This window comes from Pogona vitticeps, chromosome 5, assembly GCF_051106095.1.
Source record: "Pogona vitticeps strain Pit_001003342236 chromosome 5, PviZW2.1, whole genome shotgun sequence".
Taxonomy (NCBI): domain Eukaryota; kingdom Metazoa; phylum Chordata; class Lepidosauria; order Squamata; family Agamidae; genus Pogona; species Pogona vitticeps.
Window position 1 is genome coordinate 13360365 of NC_135787.1, and position 20688 is coordinate 13381052.

General features: G+C 41.6%; 1 protein-coding gene across 6 annotated transcripts in view; it reads left to right on the top strand.

The window, feature by feature from the left end:
• The window catches only part of ARHGAP24 (Rho GTPase activating protein 24), a 361497-nt gene that overhangs the window by 138653 nt on the left and 202156 nt on the right, over positions 1–20688 (top strand). For all 6 annotated transcript variants that reach the window (XM_073002003.2, XM_073002006.2, XM_073002004.2 and 3 more), the window contains exon 3: positions 1582–1669. In XM_073002003.2, coding sequence (XP_072858104.2) covers positions 1582–1669 — 88 coding nt within the window. The remainder of the gene's footprint in view (positions 1–1581; positions 1670–20688) is intronic.

The window sequence follows — 20688 nt, forward strand, 5'->3', positions numbered from 1 at the left end:
TTTGCACATATTATTAGTCTTGCTACTGTAACCGTTATATCAACTAACTCTTTCTGATCTTTTTTTAAGATGGTCATTCTTAATTATATTTAGGAAGGCAATAATTGGTGATATCTGAATATTGTATCCAATAATTTCTCTAATTTCCTTAAAAACCAATTCCCATTCTTTCTTTCTTATTTCACAGTGTCCACCACATATGTATATAGGTCCCCTTTTTCCTTTTTTAAATACAATAATCATTAACTGTGTTCCTTATCCAGGTCTATGTTTTAGGACTGTTTTGAGTAACAAAATCCTGGTTCAGTGTTCGCCACATCCCAGGATATACAACCATGCATTGAAGTAGATTTTAAAACCATGGATTGCCCTAATCTTATTTAAGTATTATATCCACTGAGCAAACCATGGTTAATACAGTTTTTGCACCTCTGTTTCTTTGGCCCAAAGCAGGACTTACTTGCTTTGTACAGGAATTAGATCAGGGCAGGCAACATGTGGCTTTCCAGCTGTTAGTGGCCTACAGCTTTCATTAGCCTGAGCCAACACAATAAAGGGCAACGGGTTTTGGGAGTTGTAGTCCCTAAACAGTTGGAGGGGCACAGTTGTCCATTCCTGATTGTAAGATCAGAAAGTCAGGAATTTCCCATGCTGGTGTGTTGCAGCAAAAGCAACAGAGCATAGATAGAGTTTTATCTGGCACTGTATTTTATGGACTACAACAATAAAAGTTTATGCAGCTGATGAGGTGGGCTGCAATCCAAAAAACGTACTCCAGATAAAACATATTACTCTTTAAGCTTATCCATAGTTTCAGTATATACTTGGCGGAGAGCTTTTATAATCAAGGCCAAAGCAGCAAAAAACTACCAATGCATAATTATTTATCCAAACAAACTGCACGAGAGCACAGACAGAGTTCTGACTCCTGTCCTCTGAAAATGCCGGTCACGGAGACTGGTGAAACATTAGGAAGAACACCCTTCAGAACACGGCCAAAGAGCCCGAAAAGCCCACAACAACCACCATAATTATAGTGCTTATAGTGTTGTACCTGCAGCTGACCTATTAGTGGCTATGAATGCCCTCCTAATTGTGTCAAGAATATTTGAGGTGTGAGAGGTGGATTCTTGATAGCTGGAGGGTTACCAAAGTCAGAGCTTAAGTTACTTCCGTCAGAAATATAATATAAATGAGCCTCGTGGCGCAGTGGTTAAAACGCTGTACTGCAGCTAAAACTGTGCTCACGACCTGGGGTTCAAATCCCAGGTAGCCGGCTCAAGGTTGACTCAGCCTTCTATCCTTCCGAGGTCGGTAAAATGAGTACCCAGCTTGCGGGGGGGGGCAATGTGTAGCCTGTATAATTAAACTGGAAACCGCCCGGAGAGTGCTTGTAGCACTATGGGCAGTATATAAGTCCAATAAATAAATAAATAAATAAATAAATAAACATATGCTAGGATGTGATCGCCAGGACTGATAATGGCATTGAGCAGGTTTTATGTGAAATATACAATTTAAATTTTAAGCTGCCCATTGTTTTTATCTGAAAGTTTCATATTTGCCTTCTTTTTATTTAAGGGCACCATATTCTTGCCAGGTAACCGTGTGATTGAACATCCTTGTAATGATGAAAGTCCAGGGAAGTTCCTCTTCGAAATTGTTCCAGGTAGGTTGTTTTCTTGTCTATAAATACGTTGTGACGTCGCAGTGACTGGCTAATGGCCAATTTTACTCAGTTATAACAGATGCTGGAGGTGATTAATGATTCAATTTAGGAGGAGGAAGAAGAAACTGTTATTTTTTATATAAAGCTTATTTACAGATGTCCTCCTTACCCTCCACCTCTGTGCACTCATTTGGGGTCTTCCAAAGAAAATGGCAGGGTATTGTTTTGGATTTGCTTGAAATGTGGCATAGCCACATTATACATAGGTTGGGTTTAAGTCTTGAAGCACTTGGTTTTGAAAGAAACAGAACGCTTGAAGGAGTTGATATGACAACATTAGACACTAACAAGGGAAGCGCACAGCTGGAAACAGTGCCAAGCTTTAGCATTAAGGAGGTTATACTCTGAGGCAAATGAGAAAGAGTAGGATCAAGAGGCTAGAAGTCAACAGACTGTAGGGCCTGGCATTTTGGAGGCAAGCGGTGAGAAATTTTGTCAGGGAAGGGGGTGAGCAGTCAAGTTGGTGAGCAAAAATAGGGAAAGACTGAGAACAGCTCCATCTGCAAACCTCATGAGAAAACCCACTGATTCCGTGTCTAGAAGACTTCTCTCTTAAGAGGAAAACAATGTCTGATTGTTCTAACAGAAGCTTACCTCCACCCTCACTTGGCCAATTAGCCTGCTTTTGATTTGCACTCGAGGAACTGGTTGAGAGCACAACATTATTTGTATGACCAATGCCTCAGGGAGGCAACACTGAAAATTTTTCATTGTCTTGATGATAAAGTCAGAGGAGAAAATAAGCTTTTCCTTTATCTTGTGATTTGACCTTGTACCTCAGTGAGAAATATCTGATCTGCGCTGTGCTAATAGTCACAATGATGCCTCTTGACATGGAAAATCTCACTCTTGATTTTGTGGCATTTCTCTGAATCCTTCCCATCTTGTTTTGTATTGCAAGCTTTTGTTTTTACTTTCCTTGTTGAAATCCTTTCATTTTTGGGTGTGGGTGTACATTTCCCCTAACGTGCACATTTCTGTACACATCTTACCGAACATGCACATTTCTTTATGCATCTCAAATCTCCGTTCTTCGCAAGAAGGAGAGAGATCAAACTTCTTTGGTACTAGAACACTGACACCCACGCTTTCTGGCTGTTGATTTGGTTGCTGTGTAAAATAGCTGCTGCACGCAGATGGTGGAGGAGGGAAAATGAGAATTGAAGAGGCTTTCCCCTCCCTAGTTTGAAACTTTTGACATTCCACACTTGAAAATGCTTTCTGCAGAACAATAAGGGCAGATGTGGGCTGGTCCACAGGCAGAATCCATAGCTAAATGTTAATTGATGCAGCTGAAGGACACTAAAGTTAGTCAGATGCATTTAATTATCATTTCCCTCAAGAACATTTGTGGGAAAGATTCAAATAGTACCCCCCTTTTTTTAAAAAAAAATACTGTATCTTCCTCTAACCTCAGCCATGTTGGCATACGAAGACAGAATTTCAGTGGGAACCATATTCCAGATTAATCTGTGAAGATTCTCAGTCATCCAAGTGTGGTTATCCGGAAATGGAATCATGGCAACTGGAGTTATATCTTGTTAGGTTGAAATGTTTCACTACTCATCCAAGAAGCTTCACTTCGATGAGTAGCGAAAACATTTTAATGTAACAAGAAAGAAGTCATGTTGCCATGACACATATTCCAGATTAAGCTGCTTTGTATCAGTGACAGAGGCAAAACAAATGCTAACGGTTGGCATGATTTAGGCTGGTATTTTTTGACGTTGATTTTGGGGAACATGATTTACTATTGCAGACAGTGAGTTAGTTCAAAAGGTACAGTATGTAGTGACTATGTTACTCATTTTCAGCTGTGGATTTGTTTGGTAATCTCGGGACATAATTCAGCGTGACTACCTTATTGTGTTGACTAGAGATGGGCACAAAATGAACCATGAAGCAACCCTCCCCCCTCAAATCAAGCCATTTTGTGGTTCATTTTGGAGTGCTTTGGGAAAACATGGCTGCCCAGAATAAAACGAAATGCCAAACTATTATCAGCGTTGGCAATTTGTACGTGGACTATAACTTGGACATCCCAAATCCACTCTTCTCCAGACTTGGAGGGGATGAGAAGGAGAGTCAGCTGAAGACACTCTGCAAGTTTGACATCTATAAATCATGTTCTTCCACTCCCAGAAGTCCCAAATCACAATACCACAAAATGGTCCATTTCATTGGAAAGTTTATAAAAGTTTGTGGTTCATGAACAGCAACAAACCACAGGCCATCATGAACTGCCGTTTTCCCAGTTTGTGCACATCTCTAGTGTTGATGTCTTCCTCTTCTGTACCATGGAATAATAGTCATATATGAGAAGATACCATGACTTTGTGGGCTTCCCCATCCCCACGGCATGCCACTGGCTGCTGTTTTGCCGGACTGAGACAAATATAGGATATAACAATCTCAAAAGCTGGCTCTACAGCTTGGAGACGGGGATGAGCACTGTGCCCTAGAGTCAGACACGGCTGGCCTAAATGTCAAGGGGAACTTTTACCTTTACCTTACTGATAAGAGTATGCAATTTCTGCTTCACAACAATATGATTCAATGGGGAAAAAACAGTTATTTTATTTTATTTTGGTCCAAATCCATTATTACAGTAACTCAAGCCAAAAATTAACCCTGTGGCAAAATGCAGTCAATTTTCTGGGCATGGTTTTTTACTATTTTATAGTCAATTTTTGACTATTTTATAAACTATTTTGGGGTGTTTAAATCAAAAGCAAAATACAAAATATCTGTAAGTGACAGAGATGTGGCCTTCAACTCATCAGGTCACGAGTGTATCAAGACTACACCGTTATAGTAGCTGGGTAATATTTTAACTACTATGTCTTCACCCTAGGGAATCGTGGGATTTGTAGTTTGGTGAGGTACTTCCTGTTCATTGGAGTGCCTTTGTCAGGTCAGGGATTCTGGTGCCAAAACATCTCCTTAAGAGTCCTAGAGAACTTTATAGATCTCTAGGGAAGCCATTCTCAACCTTTTTTCTGCCATGGCCTTTTTAGGATCTCTTCTCAGGTTCTAAGGCCACCTGTCAAACAAGGATACAGCTAAGCAGATGAACAGAAAAACAGAATATATATTTTTCTACCTGTGGCCCCCTTTAAATAATAGAATCATAGAATAACTGAGTTGGAAGGGGCCTAGAAGGCCATCAGATCCAACCCCCTGCTCAATGAAGGAATCTGAATCAAAGCAGATCTGAAAGATGGAGGTCCAGTTTTCTCTTGAATGCCTCCGGTGTTAGAGCACTCACTAAATATTCCAGGGCCTCTCAGGGTACCATATGGTTACTGTTGAGAATGGCCCATGGGGTGTGTGTCAGATATCTATTTGTCACAGCTGGCATTTATCCCAGTTAAGAGTTAATTCCAGAATGAAATCACACACCCCTTTTTTCCAGTCATATCAAAATTGATCTGTTTATCAAGGTATCATGGTCTTTTCATTCATTCATTCATTCATTCATTCATTCATTCATTCATTCATTCATTCATTCATTGATTGATTGATTGATTGATTGATTGATTGATTGATTGATTGATTGATTGATACCCCGCCTATCTGGACTACTAGACCACTCTTCATTGTTGCATGATTCCAGGCAACATCAGCTTGTCTAATTCTATAAGCTTTATTTCTACATTGCTTCTGTATTCCATATCTTCCTAAAGATTGCAAGGCTAACTGTAACATTCTTACAGCTGTGGGGAAAAAACTGTAGCTACAAATGTTTAAACAATATGAAAACTAAGCTCAAGTTGCAGGCAAATACTTGGTTCAGAATCCATATATACTTCAAGAGTGAAAAAGAGCAATGAGAATGTTTCATCTATAGTCTTACAATGCAGGAGTTTATAGCATAAAAGACGCAATGAAAAAGGAAAAGGCAGAGAATGCAACTATAAAGTTGTTAACATTAAAAAGAAATGAAAGTAAAATGTACTGCTTAACCTTTTAACATATCTAGAATCACATGAAAATTATTTTCAGTGTTCACCCAGCCAGGCCAATTAGATCTATGGAGGAAAATCCATGCTGTCTTTTTTAGCTGCTGTTGTTTCTGTTGCACGATTGTTGTTGTTACCTGTGGTGTGTGGTGTGGTGTGTTGCCTTGCTGTGTTGATGAGTTAAATGTTGATGTGTGTGTCTCCTGTCTCTCCATAATTATAATTCTTTCAGATGTTTATTCTTCCCTTCCAATAGTAAACAATTTCTTTTTTTAGGTCTTGCAAATTATGGGGGGTCTGATGCACTGAGGACAAAAATTAATAGGAACCACTATTATCATTTCATCCACTGTAACTCCAAGGGCATATAACTCAGAAACTGGCAAGTTGTCACTATGATGAGAAACATCATTTTTTGTGACTAAAATTTCCAAAGCTTGGAGGAATAAAGGTCTGTAACATAAAGATCTGGTACACCAAGATACTATAAAATCAGAGTATAATAATTGCAAAGAGGACCTGCAAATGCAACCACTGGTGATTTTAACACATGGCAACATTCTATTTATTTCAATTCTTTCAGCTCTCTATGGGTGTGAGTACTACTGGTAATTAAAATAACTCCTTTTGCAAAGCAGTGTTTATGAATGGTGACCTTGCTCAGTTGGAGAGCTGACTAATTGCTTTGAAATGACTTTCGTAAAGTGTTGTTCACGCTTCATTTTAAAAAGTACTTTCATTTTTAAGGCTGTTGTTTTCTGCAACACCTTTTAAATTTTTTAACACTGTCCTTAGAAAATTACCCATCTTGAGACCTGAAGAGTTTTCTAGCAGATAATTCAAAGTATCTCATGAAACTGCAGATCACTTCCCACCCTTTAATCTAGTGGAGAAATGTTCAGAGTCACAGAAAGCCGACATTGTAAGTACAGTGGTGCCTCGCCTGACGAGGATAATCCGTTCCAGCAAAATCGCTGTAGAACAAAATCGTCATCAAGTGAAAGTAAAAAACCCATTAGAATGCATTAAAAACCAGTTAATGCATTCTAATGGGTGAAATACCTCACCATCCAGCGAAGATCCTCCATAGGGCGGCTATTTTCTGGTGCCTGTAATGTGAGGAATCCGTCCTTAACACAGCGGGGAGCCATTTTGAAACCCAACGATCAGCTGTTTTCTTATCGTCATTAAGTGAAAAATCGGTTCCCAAAGCAGGTAACCGATTATCATAAAGTGCAAAACCAATCACAAAAACTTCATCGTTAAGCAATTTCCTCATCTAACGAGGTAATCGTCAAGCAGGTCACCAAAGCAAGTTTATTTGTGTATACGTAGCTGTAGCCATTACAAACCTTGTAGATCTAGAACCGTGTGGATCTTTGAACAAAATGTGACTCTGGGGACAAAAATGACATCTGTTAGTGCATGAGGGTTAATCTCCCTACTGAAAACAATGATTTCTATAGCTGCTTTCCTAAATGAGAACAAGCAATAAAATGCTTAGCTTCCATCTCATAGCAGCTTGATTCCTTTTAACCAGAATTGAAATTACATTTGCAGCCACTGCGCCATTTCTCATGCACTTTTCATCATAGTTTGTAATGCCGGGCTACTGCATCAATCAACATCAACCCATTTCTGTGCATGCAGAACCTCTTAGGTATACAGACCAGAAATGTTTTCTGCTTTGTGTAGCTACAGTGATTTCTGGTAATGTTGACAAATATAAAAGGCTTTCACAACAAACTCGGATGCTTGAATATAGCATAGCAGTAATGGTTCATGTATGCATAAACAACATTGATTATCAAGAGAGGGTTAGCAGCATCTGAAAGCACAAAATGCTACCATAAAAACAACACAAAATATTATTAGTCATGCAACTTCACAAACCAGTATTGGATTCCCCTTTCCCAGCAGTGCCAAATTGTTAAGATAGCTACTGGTCTATTCTTCCTAAATCTGTTTGCCTTTGAAAGCAACACATAACACCTTGATTATTCCTAGCTTTAATAGATTTCTCTTAGCTTAAGAAGATTAAGTGTGCTTTTAGGGGTTTAATATTAGACAGATATGGAGAATATATCATAATCTGATTTAGAAATAACCTGTTGCAGGCTGCAATTCTGTGTACATTTACTTGGAAGTAAGTCCCCTTGGTCTGCATAGGACTTATTTATTTATAGTGATATATATAGGGTTTTCGTGCATGCCCTACCAAGAGATGCACACTCCTCATGAACAAAAATGACAGCCTTCACCATCTATCCCTGAAAGGGAAAAGGTGGGTGGACCTGTTTCAGGTCAGAAAGAGCCTCCACCAGAAACATGGAATACACATGGATGGTCACACTGAGCACCTTCCATTTGCAGTTGTTTGGGCCACCTTTTGCTTACCCTAGCCTGAGATATGTCAAGTCTGATACACCCAACAACAATTATCTGTCATCAGGTCAACCCTTTCCAGGATTTTCTTGGTATACTCAGTAGTGGTTTAGCATTCCCTTCCTCTGGGAACACTTTGCACAACTTTCCCAAGGCCATAGAGTTAGGTTCTCTCTGCTTCCACCATCAGATACCCAACTCACTAAGCTATCCAGCCAGCCAGAGGCCCCATAGCGTTACCTCAAAAGTGTATTATTTCTAACTGTTATGTAAACTCAGCTTCTGGGGTAGGGCCTTCCAAGAGGCTGGCTTATTTCTTCAACTTTTTATTCTTTCCATTGTTTATTTACAAGTTAACTGTTATATGTTTGTTTATTTTTATTATGCTATAAACTGCCCAGAATAGTGCATCACACTAATATGGTGGCATATAAATAAATAAATAAATAAATAAACAAACAAACAAACAAACAAACAAACAAACGTTGAAATTTAGATTTTAAAAAATTATACCTGGATGCCTTTCCTAATTTGGGACTCTGAGCTGTTGCATACTTACTCTGTATCTAAATTTGGCACTAGCTGAAACCCTGTTCCACGACTTGATGAGGTCTTCAGCAAAGATGATTTTTAGACATTTCCTACTTCTGCCTTAAGCCTCCCACAGCTCCTGTGTAAACCCTTTCATTGTCGGGAAGCCTTGGGAACCATGGAATGGGAGGAGGAAGTCTTTAATTACCAAAAATCACCACCACCAACAAGACTTTCCTGGTGCTGCTAAAGGAATAAGTGATCTTCATGAAACTTTAGGAATGCCATAATTTTCCTGTGCTCCTGATTTGCTGCTACTATGGCCTCAAATGGTGGCAGAGAGAGAGGTCTTTCTCCCTTTGTGAAATTGAAGAAGTGAGGAATGGAAAAAGGCATAGTTCAAGAGGAAAGGAAATCCCAAAATCTCACTGAGGGTTTGGAAGTCCTCAAACATAGCTGAATTTGAACTAGAAATTGTTTGCATGTGCTTTTTAAAGAACAGAATGAGCATTATAATGTAATATATTATAAGTGCTGAGTCCTGAAAACTGTTCCCTTCTTTTCCTAGCCTGATATTCCTTAGTATGCATGCAATTAAGAATGTGATTGTCGTAATCATTTCAACTGCAACTAGGAACAACCTTCTGTCTGTTATGTCAGATCTGTGGGCAGCTTCATAATGGTTCCCTCTACTTATTATTTCTTTGTTGGCAACACATGTAAATTATTCTAAGAATGCAAGTGGGTGTTTGTTGTTAGATAGTATTTGAATTCTGTATCGGAGGGTGAAAAAGAGAAAACAATAGACTGGTGACAATGAATATATTCATTCTGTTGCATTGAAATAAATGCATAACATGGAAATGAGTTTGCATTTTTAAATGCCTTTTTAATTTATGTTTTATTCCTTCCTATGTTTAAGGATTCTGTTCTTGGCACCATTTAATAAAAACATGTTAACATTACAGTGCTACTCATAAGTAACTCCCATCAGGTTCAAAACGGACTTACTCCCCTATACAGAGTTGCCAGCTACATGTATCTGCCATGTCCATAATAAATTTTGTATGTTTTTATTGATTTTTCAAATGTTATTTTTTGCATGTTATTGACCTTCAAAGCATTCATGATTTTAAAACTATTTGGCATGGCGGTTCTGGGAGCTGCAGACCGAAAAAACGGACATTCTTGAGCTCTAGCTATGATATTCCTCCACATGCTCTTTTCCTTTGATTATGGCGCAGCTTCTGGTGCAGTATGGATTCTTTGCTAAATTAATTCTTCAGTGTAGTTACATATCTAATGCTAGCTAGATCTTGTGCTTGGAACCTCTCTCCTGGTCAATAAGATCACAAAGCTTACTTACCTTGCTGCTGTTGGTGTGTGTCATCAGGTCATTTACCTACTGTAAAATCATCTCTTGCAGTACAAATCAGTTAATGTAAGAATTCTGAAATCCATCAAAACGGATAAAGCATCCCTGCCATTCACCCACTGTTAAAAACATTTGACACTACTGCCATGTAAGAATCCTCAGGAATAATGACCAAATGGGCTTTGACTGGCATTTTTCTTCCTAATCTTTTAACCCCTTCAGTCACAGTCTGGTAATAAATTGTGATCTTTCCACTGTGCAGTGTCTTTCTATGTCTTCAGACTAGTAGCGCCTTTCTTCCTAGATGCTCTATCTCCTTTCGAAATTTCAATTTCACTGGAAAGGTTCAACTAGTTTTCTCATCTCCAAGAAAACAAATAACCCTTTTTTTTTGTTTGTTTGTATTGTAAGCACTCTGCAAAATGGTGAACAGCCAGGACCAGATCTGTATGTGGCGTGGTTACGTTATACTGAAACAGAAGGGGTTTGCTATTGATGCCATTATGGTTTAGAGCTTCTTCATGTAAATAAGAAACTTTCTGGAAACGTTTAGCTGAGAAAACTGAATTGATGATGATGGACCTTGATTATTTAGATGTATAAATAAGGAGGTTTATTACTTAATTTTCCATTCTGGATTTTTAAAATGGCAGTCATATAGACAACTGGTAGGTAGTTCATGGCCCTTCAGATGGTGTTGAACTGCAACTCCCCTCCTTCTTAACCAGCATGACCAGTGATGAGAAATGCTGGGAGCTCAGCTAGTAAGGAGGGCTGCACTTAGCTCTTCCCTGGTACACTATTCATTTCCGTCTAAGATGTGTTAAAATCAAATGGCTTGCACGTAATGGCCATGACCTTACTTATTTGGTCTTTGCGTGCCCTCTTTCCCACGTTGTTGTTGTTTAGTCATTTAGCCGTGTCCAACTCTTCGTGACCCCATGGACCAGAGCACGCCAGGCCCTCCTGTCTTCCACTGCCTCCCGAATTTGGGTCAAATTCATGTTGGTTGCTTCGCAGACACTGTCCAACCATCTCATCCTCTGTCGTCCCCTTCTCCTCTTGCCTTCACACTTTCCCAACATTAAGGTCTTTTCTAAGGAGTCTTCTCTTCTCATGAGATGGCCAAAGTATTGGAGCCTCAGCCTCAGGATCTGTCCTTCCAGTGAGCACTCAGGGTTGATTCCCACCTTAGGCTCTTGTTTATGATTCTGGTAGTGAAATCAGACACCTGACTGTTCATCCTGAACCAGCTCACGGACCAGGACAGGGGATCTCCTCCAAAATTTCAGGAGAAGGGGCCCCTCCTGTCACGTCACCCTCTGTTCATTCAAAGGGGAGCCCATAGGAGGGACAAAACTGCTACATGGTCGTGTTTTCACGCACACAGTTTTGGTCCTGCTGCGTATTTCCCATTGATCTCAACTCAGTAAGTGAGTGAGTTATGTGCCATCAAATTGAAACCAACAGAGACCCTAATAGGGCTTTCAAGGTAAGTAAAGTATTTAAGGAGTGGTTTTACCCATTATACCTCCCCCAGTGAGTTCCATAACTGAGTGAGATTTTGAACCCTGGTCTCCAGAGTCCTAGTCTGTCACGCTATCCACTTTTATTAATACTCCAGAATAATGTTGAGTCTTTATCTACTAGGAAGTAAATCTCGCTGAATTTGTTGGAGTTTTGTCTGAGAATACATACATCGGATTTGATTGCAAGTTCTATCCATTTCTGAGAGATTGAAAGAAACCTGACTTTTTCTGGACTGAATCCAGTGTCTGCTTAGGAGTGACATGCCAAGGTAGAATCAGAGCAGAAGGTTGTGTGATTGACAAAACATATGGTTCCAGAATGACAGCTAATTGCAGGATATGCAAAACACAGCAATCTGTCCTGCGGAATAGGGATATGATGTGTCAGAATATTTTGGAGAAGCTTTCCAGGCACAGAGTCTTTTCATTTCTGCTGAGCTCAAAAAGTAAGAAAGGAAAAGACGGGCCATTTTTGGCACAAAAGGTTTAATGAGTAATTACCAGATGTGATGGTCTGTTAGTTTTTAAAATAAAATCCTCCTTAGAGTGCTTCAATATGGCCAGCAACACAGGATGATTTTCACGAGGCTTATGCTTGAGATCTTGTTTCTTGGGGAATGGATTCTTGCTCTGCCTGAACAATGTGCCTGTAATGCACCACAGGAATAAGAAAACTCCAGATGTTTGGAGACCGCAGTGCCTGTAAGTTGAAACCACAGTGATCAGGCACTATGAGAGCTGCATTCCAAAGCATCTAAAGGATACCAGCTTATCAAGTGCCTTAATGTAATAATATGATATATAACTTTTGCTTGTCACTTCCTTACATGTGGGAAAAATAAGCCTAAAAGGTCAAGATTGTCCTTGTGGGATATATTCTGTTCTCACATCCCATGTGAGGAGAGGTAATCAGAAAGCTATTAAAAATTGTCTGTCTTTGTTTAGGCACTCTATGGTGCATAAGATTATTGGGGGGGCCCTTTCCATGTTTTGGAGGGGCTCCTGCAAGGTGCTTCACGTGTGCGCAGAAAGTTGTTCTGCAGAAATGCTTCATGAGAAGGATTTATTTTATTTATTTTATTTATTAAATTTATATCCCACCCCTCTAGACCATGTCTACTCGGGGCGGCTTACAACATAAGGATATGTGAACTTCTGCATTGAACCTCCATACATTTCAACAAACTACAGTAGGACCCCCATATCTGAGGGATCTGTATCCACAGTTTCACTTATCCACAGTCTGAAAATATTAACAATATTTTTTTAAAAAAACACCCAGAAATACATATTTGCATGATGTAGTTACCAGAACTGGCCACTAGAGGAAACCAGAGACTATGCTATATAGCAGCAGTCCCCAACCTTTTTAGCCCCATGGACTGGCTGAGGAAGGCAGGACACCCCCTGTGCTTGTGCACATGCACGAAGGAACACACTCTCTCGCATTTGTGCTCTCTCTCATATGCATGTGCAAAGGGCGGCACAGTTCTCATGTGGGCACACATGCACACATGCAAAGAGCGGCACAGTGCTTGTGTGGGCGTGCTTGCACTCATGCGCATGTGTAAAGGGCGGTGCAATGCTCATGCGGGGCACATATGCGCTCATGCACAGGTGCAAACAGTCTGTGCTGGGGGAGTCCGTGCAGGGGAGGAGGTCTCTTTCTGTGGCCTGGTCTGGCTCTGGTCACAGAGTGGCACCGGGCTGCAGACTGGGGGTTGGGGACTCCTGTAATATAGAGAGTTTGCTATTACTGTATTTGTGGTTTTCAGCATCCACAAGGGCCAGGTTTGGAACTGCTATCCCTTGGATACTGTAAACCTACCATAAACCTAAATTAGGTCTAAATTAACTAGATAGAATGATTCTGTGAACATTATTTTGTAATCTACATATTTAGTTGAAGTGTCCAATGGCTCTCCAACGCTGCCTGGGTTGGGGAGCCAGAGCACATGGATTGGGGCCTGATCCACTTTGTGTCCTTTTAGACACACTCTGACCTGATCCTTGTCTGTGTTTTTGCTGTTATTTGTTCATTTCTCTAGATCTTTGTGAAAAAAACAACATTCCCCCAAAATGGGGAAACACAAACATCTCTGACATGGAGGGGAGGTTATATGCCACCCAGAGACCTTTGGGTAGAGTGGGCGGCATATGTTAAATAAATAAATAAATAAATAAATAAATAAATAAATAAATAAATAAATAAATAAATAAATAAATAAATAAATACAGTGTCCTCAGAATTATTTGGAGCTGAGCCTTCCAGTGAAATAGTAGCCTTTGGTTTGAGACTTTATTGGAAGATAAAGGAACAGCGATAACCTGGGAGAGATCAAAATTGATAATTTTGAAATTGTACTTATTTTTCCTATGCTCTGTCTTCTGTTGTTTTTTCACTGTGGATCCAACATCCACAGTTTGCAGAACACATTCTTTTCCAGCCCCAGCAAGGAGTATCTGCAGAAAGGGGTATAATCTGAATATATTATACATGTGTAGTGGTCTAGCCCCTCAATACAGATTGGAGCCCAGCTCACCCTGTCTGTTTCTATGTGGAATCCATGTCCATGTCTGTGTGCCTTTCTGGCTTTCTTTGAATAAACCTGAGTCTCACAGATGAAGAAACACATGTGGGACCAGCATCCATAGCCTACTGTAAAACCATCTCTTGCAGTCTCAGCTGGAATGCTGAGCAAGAACATCCCATTCTGCCAACTTCTGCCTGCTCTCCTTATTCAACAAAAACAGTAGTGTGGGAGGGCCATCCCCAAGGTTGCTAAGCCGTTGTCTGCTCTTCAGTGTAGAGCAAACTCTCCTGGATATGATGCAGCTGTTTCTGAGGGGAAAAGGCGTGGCTAGCCATTCTTCCTCTTTCTCATAGAGATAGAGAGGTAACTTCAACGCCTTTCTTTGGGCCAATCCTAATTGGCATGATGTAACCATTGTCCTATAAGGGACGTGGTGGCGCTGCGGGCTAAACCGCAGAAGCCTGTGCTGCAGGGTCAGAAGACCAAGCAGTTGTAAGATCGAATCCGTGCGACGGAGTGAGTGCCCATCGTTTGTCCCAGCTCCTGCCAACCTAGCGGTTCGAAAGCATGCAAATGCGAGTAGATAAATAGGGACCACCTCGGTGGGAAGGTAACAGCGTTCTGTGTCTAAGTCGCACTGGCCATGTGACCACGGAAGATTGTCTTCTGACAAACGCTGGCTCTATGGCTTGGAAACGGGGTTGAGCACCGCCCCCTAGAGTCGAACACGACTGGACAAAAATTGTCAAGGGGAACCTTTACCTTAACCTTTACCTTTACCTTTAACCATTGTCCTATCTGAACTCTGTCAATTTTCTGAATACTGTCAACTATCTGTATACTATCAACGATCTGTAAAGTTAATAAAAGGGAGTCCACCTGGCGCCGTTGCCCAGAATAGTAGGCATTGAGGACTCTGCTGGCAGACATCTCTCTGTGTGACTGACTTCTTTAACTTCTCTAATTGCTGTCTTAATTACTTGTGATCACTTAAACTATCAGCCTTCTCATTTGTGAGCACAACACAGTAGTACTTCGATGGCTTTTAGCTGGGGTACAGGGGTAATACAAAGTCTGTTGGGCTCTGGAGCATGATGTCTCGTAAGAACCTCCCTGACCCAAAATGAACCTTCAGAGGTGCTAAAGTGTTTGGAGGATTCTTTGCTCTGTTTGAGGCTGAGGGACAGATGAGTAGTCTCCAGGTCCTTTGTGCCAACTTCATACCTAGGGGGATCCAACACAGAGGTTGTGGCACAGGCCAGATCTTTTGTGATCTTTCCAGGGCTTGCCAAAGTTATTTCATTGCATAAGGAACAGATAAAATAAATTTTGCTGCTGCTGGGTTGGTAATGAAACCGTCCTGACTTTACCGCTGTTAACATTGATTAATCAATGGACTGGGTTTTATTATTGTGTCAGAAGCTCTTTTTTCTGCCTCTTTCTCTGGGTTATATATGGGCCAACCCTTTTCCCTCCAGGAGCCTGTGTGTTTATCTGTTTAGGAAATGTATTAGCTACCCTTCAGTATAACCTCCAGAGCAGCATAAAGCCGAAAGAACAATACAATCAAATACAATAATCAGACCAATAAAAGCTCTGAGAAACTGCAGCAAGAGTCAATAAAATCCAGCTGTAGCACAAAACGCTGATTAAAATCAGCTTGCAAGAGGCTAGAATACTTTGGCGGATAAAGTCTTCACCTGTCAAAGCTGGCTCTCAGCAAGTTTCTATGGAGAGGATATTCCAATCTCATGCTGGAAGAAGTCATTCTGGTCACGATATGTTTAATATCAACAGTGGTGGAATGAATGCAAAGGAGGGTGCCTTATGAAGAATATAAAGTTAAGGATGATTCATTTGTCAATTCGTCTGGTAGCAAAGTCTCATTTTCCTTAGAGATTTCTTATTCATAGGCTGAAATCCTGTTGCTTAGCATGGTAAGTCACAATAGAGTAGTACCATTGACTCCATGGGGACTTGGTGGGCCAACGCCTTCTCAAGTTCCATTAACCAAGTGGGCCTTCTCTAACTGTGACTTGCTTTAGCATAGCAACGTGGTGGCGCTGTGGGCTAAACCGCAGAAGCCTGTGCTGCAGGGTCAGAAGACCAGCAGTCGTAAGATCGAATCCATGCGACGGAGTGAGCTCCCGTCGCTTGTCCCAGCTCCCGCCAACCTAGCAGTTCGAAAGCATGCAAATGCAAATAGATCAATAGGGACCACCTCGGTGGGAAGGTAACAGCGTTCCGTGTCTAAGTCGCACTGGCCATGTGACCACGGAAGATTGTCTTCGGACAAAACGCTGGCTCTATGGCTTGGAAACGGGAATGAGCACCGCCCCCTAGAGTCGAACACGACTGGACAAAAATTGTCAAGGGGAACCTTTACCTTTACCTTAGCATAGCAAACCACATGATAGTAGTTCCACTTGAATCACTGGAACATATGGAGGAGTTAACTCACCAAATCCCCACTGATTTAATGGGATTACTTCAGTAGGACTTGCTATGCTAAGCAACAGGATTTTAGCCAGTGTCTAGAAATTGGATTGTTGTGCTAATTGTTTCAGAAGGGTGAATTCTTGTCACCACAAGGGACAAAATCCGATTTATTTTTACTGCCTGTGCCTGTTGCACATGTGGTTCTCTTTCCCCCCACCCCTTGGGACTTGTACATGGTACTATTCACTACACCACACATGTAGAAGCCCTGTTGCAGAAAGGCTGATGATCTCCAGCTTGTGTAATTGCAAGCTGGAGAGCAAGGGCTGAATGCATGCCAACTCCCCCCACCCTGAGCTGTCACGCTCCCCTTTTGCTAACTGGATTCTGCCCAAGACATTCAAGGTTAGCATAGCCAGCCATTACAGCCTACAGATGGAAAGAAAGTTTGTCAGATGCAGAGTTTCAGTGAAAATTGAATTTTCTGTACCACCTACCAAGACTTATGACAGTAACAAGATTTACAGGGTGTTTCGGAGGGGAAAATGGACATATAATGATATGCACATCTTGAAATGTGCATAATTGAAAAATATATATGAGCACATGTCAATTGATAGAGAAATATTGGGTAAATTAGATAAAATGTACAAATAAATGCACACATTAGAATAAATGTGTGATAAAGAGTGCATAAATTTCAGTGCAAGAAGAAAATGTTGGTTGAAATCCCATTGAACTTGACATTGTGCTTGCGGTAGCTATAATTGCACCAAGGCAAAAGTGCTATTCAAAAAGCACTTCCACTGGCACTGGTGGTCAGTGGAAGAATGCAGCCATCCTGCACACTCCTTTTTTGCTGGGGCATAATGCAGGGAACAACAACAGCCACTCTTAGTGGCCTTCATAGACCTTACAAAAGCATTTGACTTGGTTAGCAGGGATGGCCTTTTCAAAATACTTCCCAAGATTGGATGTCCACCTCGTCTCCTTAACATCATCAGGTCCTTCCACGATGGAATGAAAGGCACTGTAGTTTTTGACGGCTCAACATCAGATCCCTTTGACATCCGAAGCGGAGTGAAACAGGGCTGTGTCCTCGCACCAACACTTTTTGGGATCTTTTTTGCTGTCATGCTGAAGCATGCCTTTGGAACTGCAACCGAGGGTGTCTATCTCCGGACTAGATCAGATGGAAAGCTCTTTAATCTCTCTAGATTGAGAGCAAAGACCAAAGTCCAGCTGAAATGCATGAGGGACTTCCTCTTTGCAGACGATGCAGCCATTGTTGCCCACTCTGCTGAAGACCTCCAACAACTCATGAACCGTTTCAGCAAGGCCTGCCAAGACTTTGGACTAACAATCAGCCTGAAGAAAACACAAGTCATGGGCCAGGGTGTGGACTCACCTCCCTCTATTACCATCTCCACACAAGAATTGGAGGTTGTTCATGACTTTGTGTACCTTGGCTCAACCATCTCTGACACCCTCTCTCTAGATGTCGAGCTGGATAAACGCATTGGGAAAGCAGCCACCATGTTCTCTAGACTCACAAAGAGAGTATGGCTCAATAAGAAACTGACAACACATACCAAGATCCAGGTCTATAGAGCCTGTGTCCTGAGCACACTCCTGTACTGCAGCGAGTCCTGGACCCTTTGTGCACGGCAGGAGAGGAAGCTGAACACCTTCCATATGCGTTGCCTACGACGGATTTTTGGTATCACCTGGCAGGACAGAGTTCCAAATAGAGTAGTCCTAGAACGAGCTGGAATTTTCAGCATGCATACATTACTGAAACAGCGACGTCTACGCTGGCTTGGGCACGTTGTGAGAATGGCTGATGGTCGGATTCCAAAGGATCTCCTATATGGAGAATTAGTGCAGGGAAATCGCCCCAGAGGGAGACCACAGCTGCGATACAAGGATATCTGCAAGCGGGATCTGAAGGCCTTAGGAATAGACCTCAACAGATGGGAAACTCTGACATCTGATCGTTCAGCCTGGAGGCAGGCAGTGCATCACGGCCTCTCCCAATTTGAAGAGACCCTTGTCCAGCAGGCTGAGGCAAAGACGAAGTCACAAAGGAAGCAAAACCAGGGAGCTGGACAGGGGACAGATTGGATTTGTCTCCAGTGTGGAAGGGATTGTCACTCTCGAATTGGCCTCCTCAGCCACACTAGACGCTGTTCCAAGTCCTCCATACAGAGCACGATACCATAGTCTTTCGAGACTGAAGGATGCCTACTAAAAAAATGCCCAGCACTTTATGCCAGTGTAACATTGCAGCCAAAGTCATCCATGTGATTGTATTCCCAGTGCAGTTTTTGTACACTATGTATGGGTAAGGAAGCTGGACAGTGAAGAAAGCTGACGGGGGAAAAATGATTCATTTGAAATATGGTGCTAGAGGAGCGTTTTGAGGACGCTCTGGAGCAAATCAAGTCTGAACCATCTCTGGAGGCAAAATTGAGGAAACTGAGGCTGTCCTCCTTAGGACACATCATGAGAAGGCAAGATTTGCTGGAGAAGACAATAAGGCTGGAAAAGGTTTAAGGCAGCAGGAAAAGAGGAAGTCCAAATACAAGGTGGGTCAACTCCCTAAGGGAATGCACAGGCTCAAATTTACAAGAGTTGTCCAGGACATGATGGAGATTGCTCATTCACAGGGTCACCATAAGTTGGAGGTGACTTAACGACACGTAACAATGACAATGTTAGGGTATACCTTGCCAAACTGGATTCCAGATGTAGTCTGGTAATCTGGGGTAAAATAAGGATGGAATGAAAATGCAGGTTGGAATCAAAGGAACATAGTGAAATCAAAACTGAGAAGTTTTCGTGTATTCTTATCCCATTCACAGACGCATTCACATGCTCTTTAACTGGATATACTCTGTACATGTAGAGGGGAATACTCTTAGCCCCTCTGTTTTTTCTTTCATAATGCTTCTCTATTTGGGGGTGGATGAGTTTAAAGTTGAAACCCTCTGCTATCTATGGGGAGCTCCCTCTGTAAGTCAGGACTCTGAAAAAATAGGGTCCTGAATCACATGGAGAGACCCTATGGTAATAGACCAACTCAGGCTCATCATTCTTCATGTGTAGGAGACCAATGAAGCCAGAAATGGAGAGGAGGCAGAGCTAGAGCACTTCTGTCTGCATCGAATGAGTCTATGGCCTTGCAGAACATCTGAATAGGAGCCTTGTGGTGCAGTAGGTAAACTGCAGTACAGCATCCCAAACTCTGCTCACACCCCAGGTAGATGGCCCAAGGTTCACTCAGCCTTCCATCCTTCAAGGTCAGTAAATATATACCCAGTTTGTGGGGGCAGGGGGACAGACAATGTGTAGCCAGCATAATTAAATTGTAATCCACCCAGAGAGTGCTTTAGGTGCTGTGGGGCAGTTTATAAGCAGCCTACTTTGCTTTGAATAGACCCAACATGCTGAACAAACATCTAGCAGTAGTGTTTGAACAGTCAAGTTATGACCAGCAGTGCTCACTGGGTATTGGCTATTCATTATACAAATGTATCGGATTCTCTTGCTTCACTTGTTCTAGGAGCTATAAAGGTGTACAAAAGCTTATTGCGATATCATAGATGTTTATCCTCCGGTGTCGCCAACCCTGAAAGGAAAACAAAGGCGGGGGCTTTAACTCCTTCCAAGCGCATCATGCTCAGAGAGCCGAATGGATTTAATTGCTTCTGCCACAAAGATGAATGCCTCCTACCCCACTGCCTGACAGTCAGCAGTGCCTCTTCATTAGTCGTCAGGAGCACAAAACCTCAAGGGCATTGGTGATACTTCAGTTGAACTAATTTTGCCTGTGATGTCTGCATACAGTGAGCACAGGGTTATTTATTGCCCAGCAATGGGAAGTTTCATTGTATTATGGCCTCAAGCACTCTTAAACTTTTGTAGAGAAAATGCTGTGATTCTATCATCGGTTCCTCATTTTATTATTTGTATCACTGCCGCCTGAATACCAAAACGTAAGGAAAGGTGTTATTCTTCTTAGTATACCCTATATCTACAAAAGTGTCCTTTGGCTATTCTTTCAAGCTACATATGTTAAAAATCATTGGGGGAGAGCATGTGACCACAAGAGGTATAGAAGATCCCCCCCTTCAAGAAAATCACCCTCCACATGTAATAAGAATATTAATAATAGTGTGCTGTCAAATTGGTTCCGACTTAG